Source organism: Pristis pectinata, chromosome 2, assembly GCF_009764475.1.
Source record: "Pristis pectinata isolate sPriPec2 chromosome 2, sPriPec2.1.pri, whole genome shotgun sequence".
In the NCBI taxonomy this organism is placed as follows: domain Eukaryota; kingdom Metazoa; phylum Chordata; class Chondrichthyes; order Rhinopristiformes; family Pristidae; genus Pristis; species Pristis pectinata.
The window spans coordinates 122,110,282-122,123,340 of record NC_067406.1 but is presented as its reverse complement, the minus strand read 5'-3'; the positions used below and the strand labels follow the sequence as shown (position 1 = coordinate 122,123,340).

General features: G+C 39.9%; 1 protein-coding gene across 1 annotated transcript in view; it reads right to left on the bottom strand.

Moving 5' to 3' along the window:
- The window catches only part of tbc1d9 (TBC1 domain family, member 9 (with GRAM domain)), a 70,751-nt gene extending 58,517 nt beyond the window's left edge, over positions 1-12,234 (bottom strand). Inside the window, 1 exon segment of the mRNA XM_052036484.1 lies at positions 11,544-12,234. Coding sequence (XP_051892444.1) covers positions 11,544-11,690 — 147 coding nt within the window. The 5' untranslated portion in view covers positions 11,691-12,234.
- Positions 12,235-13,059: the final 825 nt, after the last annotated feature.

Below are 13,059 nucleotides of genomic sequence, written 5' to 3'. Positions count from 1 at the left end.
GATGCAATACTTTTAAGTATGGTATACTGAAGTTTAACACAAGCTTTGCACAATTCCCCATATTTTAATCCTACCCATCTAGAAATAAACCCTAATGCTTGAAGTACTTTTTTCATAATTTTGCTGATGTGATGCAACCTTAAGTGATTGGAGCATCCAAAATCCCATTATTCATCTACTTTCACCCTGAAAAATGCTAACGTATTTATGAAATATGTATAACTACTGTATCTTGACATTGCTTCTATGTATTATACTCTGATATCACTCCCTTATTAAAGATTCCAGCATTTTCCTGACAATTGATGTTAGGCCAAATAGCCATAGTTCCTCATTTCCTCCTTTTGTGAATAATGATGTTACATTTGCTGTTCCCCCAGTTCACTTGGACCTTGCCCAGAATCTAGAGGAAATTTAGAAGACTTACTACAGGATGTTTCATGCGAGCCTGATTAAATTAACTTTTCCATGTATTTAATCATATCCCTGTGGAATTCCCAATTCATTTTGCAAAACTCAAATGTGATCAAGGCCACTAGTGTGTCACTTTACAAACAATATAATTTCAATAATTTACCAATCTGCATTTCAAGCCATTTTCCATTGATATTGCAACATGCCAGAAAAGGTATAGTTTGATATTTTTTCCTACTTTAGAATTTATATATCTTCTTAAAGAAAACATTTTCTTTTCTTTACAAAAGTAAATCAGCCTAAACTAATGTCAATGTGTCCTTTGATTCATCCATGCACTAATGGATACTAACCAATCATCAGCCATTTTAGAGTGCCAAAGCTGACCTCATCACTTGAGATTTGACAAATTATGTGTTACTTCTTGAAACTGTAAAACATTTTCAAGTTAAATGTAAATAATATTCAAGATGCACAAGTAGTACTTCCAGGTTTTTTTTTGATACAATTCTTGCATTCTCCTAAGGATCATGCTTAACCTCATGATGCTTAAATACCACAACGTTGTTCTAAGTATAGTGATTTCTTAAGGACCAGAAAAGTTCTGATGTGTTTCATTTATCATTGACATTTGAAACAACTACACACTCATTTGATATGTTGATGAATTTCTATACCTGATGATGTTAGTTAATGACTGAGTTTAGAGTTGAGACATTATTGCTTTTGGTTTTGCAACAGTATCTTTACTATACAACAGTGAATATTTTGCACAACATTGGTGCTGAACACCGCAATCCTACAATGGAAAACGAACTGGAAATAGATCTGAATACATAACAGTGAGATGGCTCAGAATGAAAGATCGGTTTCAAAAGCATTCTTTTACATCAGATAATATAGCCTGCTTTAAAAAGTTGTACAATTTCAAGATTCTCAGTAATTTGATATTCAATGTCTAACTGCAATGTCTCACCATATCAACTGTGAAGAGGTATTTCATAAAGTGTTCATAAATAAGGATTCTTTGCAAATAATAGAAAGATTAAAAGCAAATGTGCATTAATAGTTCATACCACTGTAACATAAAACTTATTCATCATACCAGTAATTGCTGAAACCTTTTACCTTGGTGGTCCTATTAATTCAGTGATAGCAAGATGAGAAAAGTGGGTCAAATCTATTAAAGCCCTTTCCTGTGTCCAGAACGAACACATCAATCCTGAATATTCCTACTAGCAGCACCTGAACGAGCATAAATCTAAAAGATTTCTACCACTATGTTTTGAGTGTTGATTGGATTGTATTTTGGTGGTGGAGGGATTGGGGGAACTTTGAAGAAAGGAATATACAGTAATTAGAGAGAGCTTGCTTTAATCACTTGCAGCAAAAAAGTGTGTGGGATTATAGCATTATCATGCCACAACCATGAAATTGCAACATCCTAATTTGCTGGAGCAATTATAGCTGTAACAATGGCCATTGTTATATTCTAAACATTATCATCAATTTATTTGATTAAATAAAATGTTGGACTATGTGACAAACTGGTTATGTCTGAAGACCCCTAGGTCATTATATTCACAATACAATAGCAAAAACATTGGAAGTTTCCAGAAGCATTGTGATAGCTTGTAGCTTACATGCAATATAAAAATCATCATCCCTTCCAAATGGCAGTTTTCACTTTTAGTCAGTGAACATTAATCGGCTTTACTTTTTGGCTTACAAAAGTAATCAGAACACTGCCACTACAATCACATGACAGAGAAGCTAAAAGACATTACTGTATTCTGGCTTTATTGTACAAAGATTCTGATAATTCAGAAATCTTGCTTGGATGTCTGGGAATACAAACAAAATTAAACTTGTCAAAACATCTCAGCATGAGCCAATTAGGTTATATCCAGCTTGAAGTCCAGCTGAACTGAACATTCAAGAAATAAAAGGCAACCACATTTGTGATTAGATATAGCACGAATCTACCTTTGGATCGTTTCAAAAGAATTGAACATTGCATTATTTAATTTCATCCTAATTAGATTTTTAACTTTCAAGGGATAAATACATAACCAGCCATTGCTTAAAGGTCCATCAATAATACCATAACAGTCAAATCACTGACTTCAAAATGCTATTCCTGAGCATATTATTGGCACTAGATTTGAGGTGCCACATTTACAGTGACCCTACAACATGCTTTGTTGGTGAAGGGCACTAATGTTCAGCAGATGTGCACATAATATCATCAATCTACATGCAATTGCTGATATTAACACCTTTGTCGCCAAACTAAGCCCAAGGTTCTAGTTCATACCCTCGTTTAACCTTGCACATCTGAACTTGTATTCAGCAACTGGAAGGACAAATGACATTAAAAAGGGAGACTTGCAGGTTAGTAGCTGATTGGATTTCTACAGCTGTGATATGAATGTATAAGAACTGGAGCTTTTTAAAAAAGAGTATTTTGTTAAAATACTGAATAATTTTTTCTCAACTTCAAGATTTTTGCAAATACTACTTGCTCACAGACATGACTGGATCATTGATGATTTCTCTTGAAGTACAGTGTGAATGGAAGGACAGCTAGAGTAGAACAAGCTGCAAGACACAGTGTTTGTGTTTCAGTGGGATATTCACTTGTTCCTACCACAACTCTAACCTCTGAGCAGGAGAGGACCACATAACCAGTGAATGTCAAGTCATAACGGCCCATGAACATTTAAGCTTTGGGATCCTTCCAGACTCGAAATATTTGCAGTATCTCAGTTTTTCATCTGCTGTTACATGAGGGAGATCTATAACTATTTTGTTAAATGCCAGCTGGCCCATGGTTCATTCCATCTTGCAAAAGAACGTGCAGCACATGGCTTTGCAAAGATTGTAGACTTTCACGTGGTACTACTGACTCTACGCAGTGCTTTGCAAGTGCTGCACATCAACTGAAATGAGGTACATTCAAAAGAGATTCTACTCTCTCAATGTCCAACTGGCATGTGGACAATGCTGATCAAAGCAAACTAAACTGGCAGCAGTCACATTGTCTTCCTTGTATAGCTGTTTCCCATCCCTGCTGTATTTGTGCCATTAAGACAAATGGTGGCTACTCAATGAGAGTATCTGTTGCTATTTTGGATCTTGACTCAGGTGCCCAAGGTATGCACATAAAATGTAATACAGCAATCTACTTGAAGACTGAAACTGTGATTCTCTTTCCTTCTCCCTGCACTAGAGTAGATACTAGTCTGAAGAATGCTGTACAAGCAGCCAACACAAGGGCCCACTTCTTACCATCAGTTATCTGGTAACTATCTAGAGAGGAGGAAAACTCTAGAGAGGAGCAGACAACTATGGCAGTTCCTTTATCACTGGGCTGTGCTGTCAGCAAACAACTCATCCAAATCCAGTGAAGAACTCCAAATCAGCAAAAGTCCCTCTCTTGCTTATCATTGCTATGGCTTCTTTGCCACAATAATAAAACCCAGCATGAAAATGTAAACTTCAAAAACATTCAAAATTGCATGGAAGCATCAACTAACTACTGTGGTACATTCCCTTAATGCCTGTCCTCAGGGTCCCTGACTGAGATGAGGAGAAATTTCCTCACTCAGGTGTTGAACCTGTGGAATTCTCTACCACAAAAGACCATGGAGCCCAATAACCATGGTATGGTAAAGGCAAACAGACAGTTTTTTTAGTACAGACTTGCAGTTCAAGTTCAAACAAATTCACTTCCAGAAGATCTGGCTTCAGACTGCACATCTCAACAACAGTCATGGGCATTTGGCTTGAAAGTCAACAGAAGGCTACTGGCTAAGTGACAATAGGAGGATGAAAGTGAATGCAGTCATCCTCACAGGACAGCTAATTCATTATGCATAAAGCCACTGCCCACACCAGTGCACCAGATATCTGAGTAATTGTTGAAGAATAGATTTCACGCTGCTGTGATACCCTGAGCTTCCACTAAAGCCTCCATGATGTCTGCTTATGTTGTGAAAGAGGTGGAACCTCATCTATCAGGTGATGCACAAGGTCTGCAGATATGTTAATGAAGTTGCATTCCATTTCTACATCAATGGACAGAATCTCAAAATAAGGATTCTGTACTCAAGAGGGCAATGGAGGCTCATCACTCAGAGATGGTTTTGGTGTGAGCCCGGATGAGAGGTTAGTATGGAGAAGGCTGGGATTGTGAAGTATTGAGATAAGAAATGTTTGGATGAGTGTTTTCGATAAGAAATAAGCTGGGAACAGGGTAGAGACAGGAAACATTAGATGAACTTGAAGCAGCAGCAAGTGTTGACCAGAAGCTCATCCAAAGCCCAAATACAATAACAAAGTTGCAAATGATCTGGATCAGCTTCAGACAGCGAGGGTGGGGTTTGGTGGAGAGAGAATGAAATTTGCAGTGATGACACAAGACAATCACTTTGGTCGTTACAAACATTTAGATGGGAGGAAGAAATTTCAACTCATCCATAATTGTATGGTAGACAAGCAGCTATGGTAAAGCAGAGACAGTGGATTAAAAAATGACAGAAAGCAGAATGGGGTACCAATGAGTGCACACTTGCAACCTTGCTCACATAGGTGGTCATTTGATGATGTCAAGGACCAAAAAATAAAATCTTTCGTTGGTCCCTTCCTCGAAGGACTCCAGAATTAAGAGTGCAGGAACAGGAAGACAAGCCATTACAAGCAATTCTTTGGTTTGACTAAGTAGATAAAAATAGAACCAGTGATGGACAAATGAAAGGTGTTGGAATAAAATGCAGTGTTAACCTTATCAAAGAAGCACACTGGTCAAAAAGGTTAAGGAATGGTTTATGATAAATGCACTTTGATAAGACCTTGATGAAAGTCATCAAATGAAAATATAACCCTGGAGAAAAGCAGGCAGTCAATGTTTTGGGTCAGGACCCTTCTTCAGGACTGAAGGTAGGAAAAGGGGAAGCCCAATATATAGGAGGGAAAAGCAGAGTAGTGATAGGTGGACAAAAGAGGGGAGGTGGGGTGAGCACAAGGTGGTGATAGATAGGTGCAGATGAGAGATAGTGATAGGCAAGTAGGGGGGAGGAGGAGAGAGCAGATCCACTGGGGAATGGGTCAAAGATAAGGAGAAAGGGTCCTGACCTGAAATGCTGACCACCTGCTTTTCTCCATGGATGCTGCCTGGCCTGCTGATTTCCTCCAGCATCACAGTGCTTTTCATCTAGATTCCAGCACCTGCAGTCCTTTGTTTCTCTTAAATGCTAACCTTGTTATTTCCCTTAAATGCTAACCTTGTTAGTTCCTTCACATCTGCTGCTTTACCTGATAAGAATTTACAACATTTCCAGATTTTAAAATTATCTTGATGAACCAGTAACACAATGTGCAAGTAGCAGTCTTCAATTTCTGCATAATGAAACTTTTTTCCTAACTTACATTGGATAAAGTGATTTTACTATAGTGATAATTTCAAAAGGTATGTACGAAAGTGTATGAATATCACTTTATGGAAAATAAAGATTCATGCAGGGAAACGGGCAATGAAAAGCTTATTCCAAATGCTGTATCATCAAATGGTTTATAAACAGTTTCTCTAGGGGAAAAAAAGCTTAAAGTAAGCAATGCAATAGAGACAGGCAAATATTCAAGCCAATATTCAATTTTGCTTGCATCCATTCTCAAATTGAGAAAGAGTGACCATCTCATGTTCAATTTCAAAATGCATTTGGATTAGCTATCCAATTCCATGAACACTGCTGTTAGAGCTGTCATCTGGACTTGTGGCAAGACCACACAACTTCACGACATAATTATTGGCACTGACAGTTTCACAAGAAAACTACTGGCCACCACAAACACAACGCTGCCCAACTCATCCATGCCAACCAAGATGCCCATCTAAGAGAGTTCCATTTGCCTGCATTTGGCCCATATCCCTCTAAACCTTTCCTATCAATGTACCCGCCCAAATGTCTTTTAAGTGTTGCCATTATACCTGCCTCAACCACTTCCTCTGGTGGTTTGTTTCATATATATACCACCCTTAAATGATATGCATCTCAAGGTAGTGAAGTAGCTTTAGAACCAGCCCAAATTTTATTAACTTCAAAAGGACCAAAAGCTGTCCACATTCCTCAACCTATGCAGAATGGACTCCACTGGACTATCATCCAGGGATAATGAACAACATTATTTACAAAGTTTGTCATCAGCAAATGACCAGAAACTACCCTTTTACATTTGGGACCAATCTTTCAACTGACTCAAACTGCCCAACATTCATTGTTTAAGCAAAACTGCCAAGGTCAGGCTCTTGTAAATGTGAAATTAAAAGAACTTCTCAATAATTTGGGGAGATTAATTAATTGTAGGGGAAATCCTGACTGGGAACTTATCACATTCCAACTAAAATATCTCTTCTGAACTCCCATATTATTCAGTTAATACTTCACAACTCCACAGCAAATGAAAAGGTAATACTTGGCAAACCAGAAATCTTGACACAAGTAATTGCAGATGCTGAAATCTGGAGCAAAAAGCAAACTCCTCACCTTACACCCCACCAGCTTCCACATCCAGCACATCATCTTTTGTCATTTCCGCCAGCTGCAACATGATCCCACCACAAGTCACATCTGCCCCTTCCCACCCTTTTCTGCTTTGCACAGGGACTCCTCTATATGCGACTCCCTGGTTTGCTCACTCTCTGTCTCCTGGCAATTTCCCCTGCAACTGTAGAAAGTGCAACACTTGTCCCTACACCTCCTACCTCACCACCATCCAGGGACATAAAGAGCCCATCCAGGTCAGGCAGAGATTCACATGCACCTCATCTACTACATTCAGAGCTCTTAATGTGGCCTCCTCTACATCAGAGACCAAGAGTAGACTTGGCCACAACTTCGCGGAACACCTGTGCTCTGTCTGCGATGGTCATCCTGAGCTCCCACTTGCACACCATTTCAACTCCCCTTCCCTCACCAGCTGTCTGTCATCAGCCTCCTCCACAGCCAGGGTGAGGCCAAATGCAAATAAGAACACCACCTCATATTCTGCTTGGGTAGTCTACAATCCAATGGCATGAACAATGAATTTTCCAATTTCAGGTAACCCACACTTCCCGTGTTCCTTTCTCTCTCCTTCCGATTCATCTGGTTCTCCCCTCCTCCACCATTTTCCATCTGCCTCTCACCCACACACTATACCTACTGTATCTCTTATCCCTTCCCACAACTGGTTCCATCTGCTCATCGGTTCTTCCCTTATTTGGTTCCACTTACCACCTTCCTTCCTTATTAGATTCCAGCATCTACAGCTTTGTGTCTCCACTTATCATCTTCCAGGCTCTGTCTTTATCTCCACCTTCCCCTGCTCTGCCCAGCTGCTGGCTCCATCTGCCCAAAGAGTTCTTAAACTCTCCCTATCTGTCTCTACCAATCACACACCAAGCATCATCTGCTAACTTTGCCTCTCCTCCTCTCCCACCTGGCTCCATCTGCCCATCATCCCTCTCCTCACCTGTCTCCACCTATTGCCTACCAGCCCCTGCTTCACCCCTCCCTCTCACCTCAATACTGGCTCTTCCCCCTCAGTCCTGATGCAGGGCCTAAACCTAAAATGTCAACTTTTGTCTCCACAGATGCTGCTTGACTTGCCGAGTTCCTCCAGTAGTTTAATTTTTGTTTGAAATCAGATATTTTGCTCACAAGCGTTTCATATTTCATGCATCAGAGTTCCCTTAAAAATGAACTAGTTATGCATCCTGAGCACATTGTAAACATGGTCATTGGAATAAGTTAAAGTTGTGGTACCACTTCATGGGTGTTTGGCTAAAGTCTATGAAAATATTTGCGCTATAGCCCTATTATCTTTAGTAAAGTACAATTTTAATGCATTAACAACTGTTCACACTTTTTGAAAGTTATTATACATCTATAATGGAAACTGCGAATGTAAATACACCACACTAATTGCAGTTTATCACTGGTGGTGGAACTACAGGACCTCAGTTTTGCTAAATGACTAAATAACAGCAAATTCCAAGTTATTACATAAAGGCACATTTAGGGAGCATGACCTTCAGAATGGACTACAATTGCATGCCCTGCTCCAAATATCCTTGCCTTATAAGTTGTGTTTACCTACATTTGGTGTCTTCCCAACTTTATAGAATATGACCAATATTTAAACACATTATTATATAATTAGCTCAGTGCCAGCTAAAGACAGAAGGGCATACTTCTTACATATTTTCTTTTATAACAAAGTTAGGAATTATAAATACATTCTTCGCAATTACATAACAAATGTAGTTAGATATATAAATAATCTGCCATACTCTGAGCTCAGCAAATTGTAAGTTTGAATCTGAGAAGTTACAAGTCAGCATGACCAATAAAATAAAATCTGCTAAGCCACTTCTAATTCCTGTTCCTACATTTTGTCTTTCACTTCCTTTATTTCAGATAATATTAGTGGTTTGCATTGGAGTACAATGTTCATGCATTCTGTTATTTGGACCAGGAGGTACTTATTAGATGCTCATGGGGTTACACGTAGAGTTAAATCTAACCAATAGTACTGATCTTGGCATACTAATTCAAGATTTGGCAACAAGTTAAACCCAAACTTCAAGTTAGGCAATGCAAAGAATAGGAAATGTACATAAAAAATACTAAGTTGCCTGAACATCCAGAGGCAGAATTTTCAACACAAAAATCTTCAATCTGCAGCAAAATACAAATAGTGTGAATAAATGTTAGTGTGCTTCTTGAGCTGGATGTTTTCCCACTGGAATATTTAATATCAATGAGAGATTGTTCATTTTACAGGCCACTTTCAGGTTTAGAGATACTTCAGTGATGAAATCATCAGAGATGTGGGATGGAGCACCTCCATTGATTTTCATTGGAGCTGTCATTTTAGCAGCCTCCAGCTGATCTGGAGCTGTCTGCTCTAAACAAGTCTATAAACAATCTGTAAAATAGTCAATACAAATTTCCTAGGAAAGGTGAATGTTAATTTTTTTTTAAGAAGTCCTATGAAAAGCTTTTCTTATTCAAAAGATTTAATGGGGAAAGAGCAGAGAGAATTTTGTGTCTGGCTATACTATCATTGGACTGGCTTTCATTACAGGTGATACAAGATACCTGAAGTAGAAGACTTCTAATCTCCAACAATTACATTCCTTAATCTAAGCAAATCAAATGTTGACCATCTGCTTTTCTCCATCGATGCTGCCTGCCCTGCTGAGTTCCTCCAGCATCTCATTTTTTTTCCCTCCACGAAAATATTTTTGCTGTATGATTATGTGGGGAGATGGCAATTTTCATTTCAGAATTGGGGTCGACAGTGGGTAGCTAAATAACAGAAAATAGAATCGGGTTAAATGGATCATTTCTGAGTGATTAGTGGAGTACCACAAAGATCATTGCTAGGGTCTTATTTATAATCTATATTGACAACTTGGAGGAAGGGGCCATGTGTACTACAGCCATTCTTACAGATTATACAAAACTAGGTGGGTTGTGACACTAGTTGTGACAAAGACCAAGAGCCTGCAAACAGATATAGATAGGTTAATTAAGCAGGCAAGAAGTTGGCAGATGGTGCATAAATGTGGGAGAGTGCAAGGGGATCCACTTTGAAAAGAAGAATGAAAAAGCAAATTATTTAAATGGAATTAGACTACAAAATGTTGTGGTACAAATGGAGTTGGGGGTCATAATACAGCAAACAAAAACAATTTGCTGCACCTGCATGCTAGAATTAGGAAGGCTAATGGAATGTTGGCCTTTATTCCAAGGAGTACGGAGCGTAAAAGCAGGGTGGTCTAATGAAACTTTAGAGGGTGCTGGTGACACTGGCCCTGGATACCAAGTTCAGTTTTGGTCTACATTTTTCAGGAAGAATGTGCTTGAATTTGAGGCAGTTGGGAGAAAGATGCATCTTTTCGTGTGATATGTGGAACAGTATTTGTTTCAGTTCTGGACCTACTGACTCAACTCTTTATCTGGTATGCCAATGACTGCATTGGTGCTGTTTCCTGTACTCATGCAAAATGTGACAATTTCATTACTTTTGTCATCAAATTCTACCCTGCTCTCACCTTCATATGATCAATCTCTGACCACTCTTTCTGGATCTCTGTTTCCATCTCAAGAGATGGACTAGCGACTAACGTCCATTCAGAACCAACTGACTCGCATAGCTACCTCAACTACTCTTCATCCCACTCTGCCTTCTGATTCTGTCCTATTTGCTTTGATTATGAGACTTTCCATACAGGAAATATCTTAATTCCTTCTGAACCATGGCTTCCCCTCTGCCCTTAACCTTCACTAGGGAGAAATAAAAACTGCAGATGCTGGCAATCTAAAATAAAAATAGTAAATGCTAATAAGAGCCAATAGAGGGTTGATATACAAGATGTAGTAAATGCTAAAACAGATTAGAATCAATTAAGATAACAGAAAAATTCTTGTAAAGGGAACACAAGATATTTTAACAAATGTATTGGTTAGATCACTGAGCGAACCGAATTTCCAATGGATTGAATTCAACTAATGGAATATATATATCAATTATAGGAATCACAGAAAACCACAAATCAATTCTTAAAACTCCATTGAAGTTCGCTTATTTTTCACAATTGTCAGAGTAAAATTCAAAATATAGATGCTACATACTTCATAGCGAGAACGACACAAATGTTATGCACTGTAATTAGATAACGCAATTGATACGTTGCATCCCAAGGACTAAACAAATCTTGTGTCACTTACAGTAAACTGATCTCAACTGAGAGCTGCTGAACTGACAGATTTTGGACAAATCTACTGAACCATGTATACATGCCGTGCAACTGAAATACACCTCCGGTTACTCTAATTTTTCCACAAATCGGGCTTTAGCATTCACAAATGTAAATAAATATATAGATATATATACACACACATATCACACACACACACACACGTAAACATAATGCGGAGTCTAGAGATAACACACGGAATCCTAGCATTGCTGCCAAAGTCACAGACATTAATGTTTATCCGCGCAGCACTAAAATGCACAATTATTGGAGAAGCCACACGCCTGGGACACGTTCGCATTCCTGCTTCGCCGAGGAGCACCGTCGGTGTCCCACCGGTCAACTCACCAGCCAGCCCTCCTCCCCCTTCTCCATGCCCTTTCCTCCTCTGCAGCACGAAGTACGGGTTGGCTCTCTCCGTCACCCACAGCGCGTTGGCTAGCACCACTTCTTCGGGTTTGACCCACATCGCCGACAGTGGCAGCAGCAAAAAGAAAAAACACACACACACACGAGAGAGCTTGAGGGCGAGCAGGATAAATCTCAGCGACTGTCGACAGCGACCTAGCCGAGCCGAGGGAACCGCAGCATCATCGGGAGCAGTGCAGGTCTTCACACCAGCAGACGGGGCGTCGCTCCCGGCACCCGCGTCTAAAAGTCTCTCAATCACTCATTCAAAGGTCCCAGATACGTTTTAAAAATAAAGACAAAAATAACGAGAAGTCTTATCGACGAAGGATGTCGTCAACAGCCAAATAAACAAAAATTCACCGAGCCCTCTTCAAAGCGACGGCTGCGTCCCCGCATGGTGTTGTTGATACGTCATAACGCAAACCAACGCGCCCTAGAGCAACCGAATTCGAACTCGGTGATTGTTTAAAGAATAGAATGCGAGCGACGTCGGCAGCGCGGGGCGGTTGGTGGCGGCGCGAGGCGCCCGTGTGTGGCTGCCGTTGATTCCGTGGGAGAGGCGCCAGCCGCTGATTCACGTCCGACGGTGGCGGCTCGGTCACCGTCACCTGACGTGGGCAGTGAGCACCGCCCCTGGGCTCCCACCATTACATCTTACATCATCTACCTGTGCTATTGTCCTGAAGTTTCTGTTGAAGTATGCCCGATGCGGTGTGCATTTTCTCCGTTCCTGAAGAAAGAAAGGCATCAGACCACCGTCAATGTGGAGATTCTGCAAATGCCTGCAACTTGTCCAGGTTGGAAGCGAATCAAATGCACCAGATGGAGAAAAAGCCACGTAGGTTAGGGCACCTGGTTTAACATGAGGGTTTGATGCCTTGCTGCATTGTAAGCATCAGAGTACCAAATAAGTCGCAGGAACCTTTCCTCATGGAAAGGGACCCTGGCAGAGCTGATTATACATGTTTTCAGCAAATCTCACCTTTAATGTTTGGTTCATGTTTTCGGGAAGATTTGGGATTAACCAGCAATACAATCATTTCAAATATCAAATGTATTGTCATATACATACCCCGGGTATAAATGCCATGAAAATTAGCCTTTGCAGCAGCAGCACAGTACCTTGTCATTGGACAATAACCAACCTCTGTACTTCTTAAAGATTGAAAATAAAATACCTTGGATGATAGATCTTCTTTCTGTTAATATAACCAACAACCCTTTTACTTGATGTTATACATGATCAAATTGGAGAGGGCATTTGATTCTTAGTTTTTGGAGTTGTCTGCTGAAATCATTTTCTTAAGAGAGATGTTGGAATGAACTTTCTTGGGTAAAGTTATCCGTTTTTACTTAGTGTAACAACTAAACAAAGAAAGATGAGCTGAAGTTCTGCCTCAAAAAAGAGCCTGTCAAAACCATCTTCT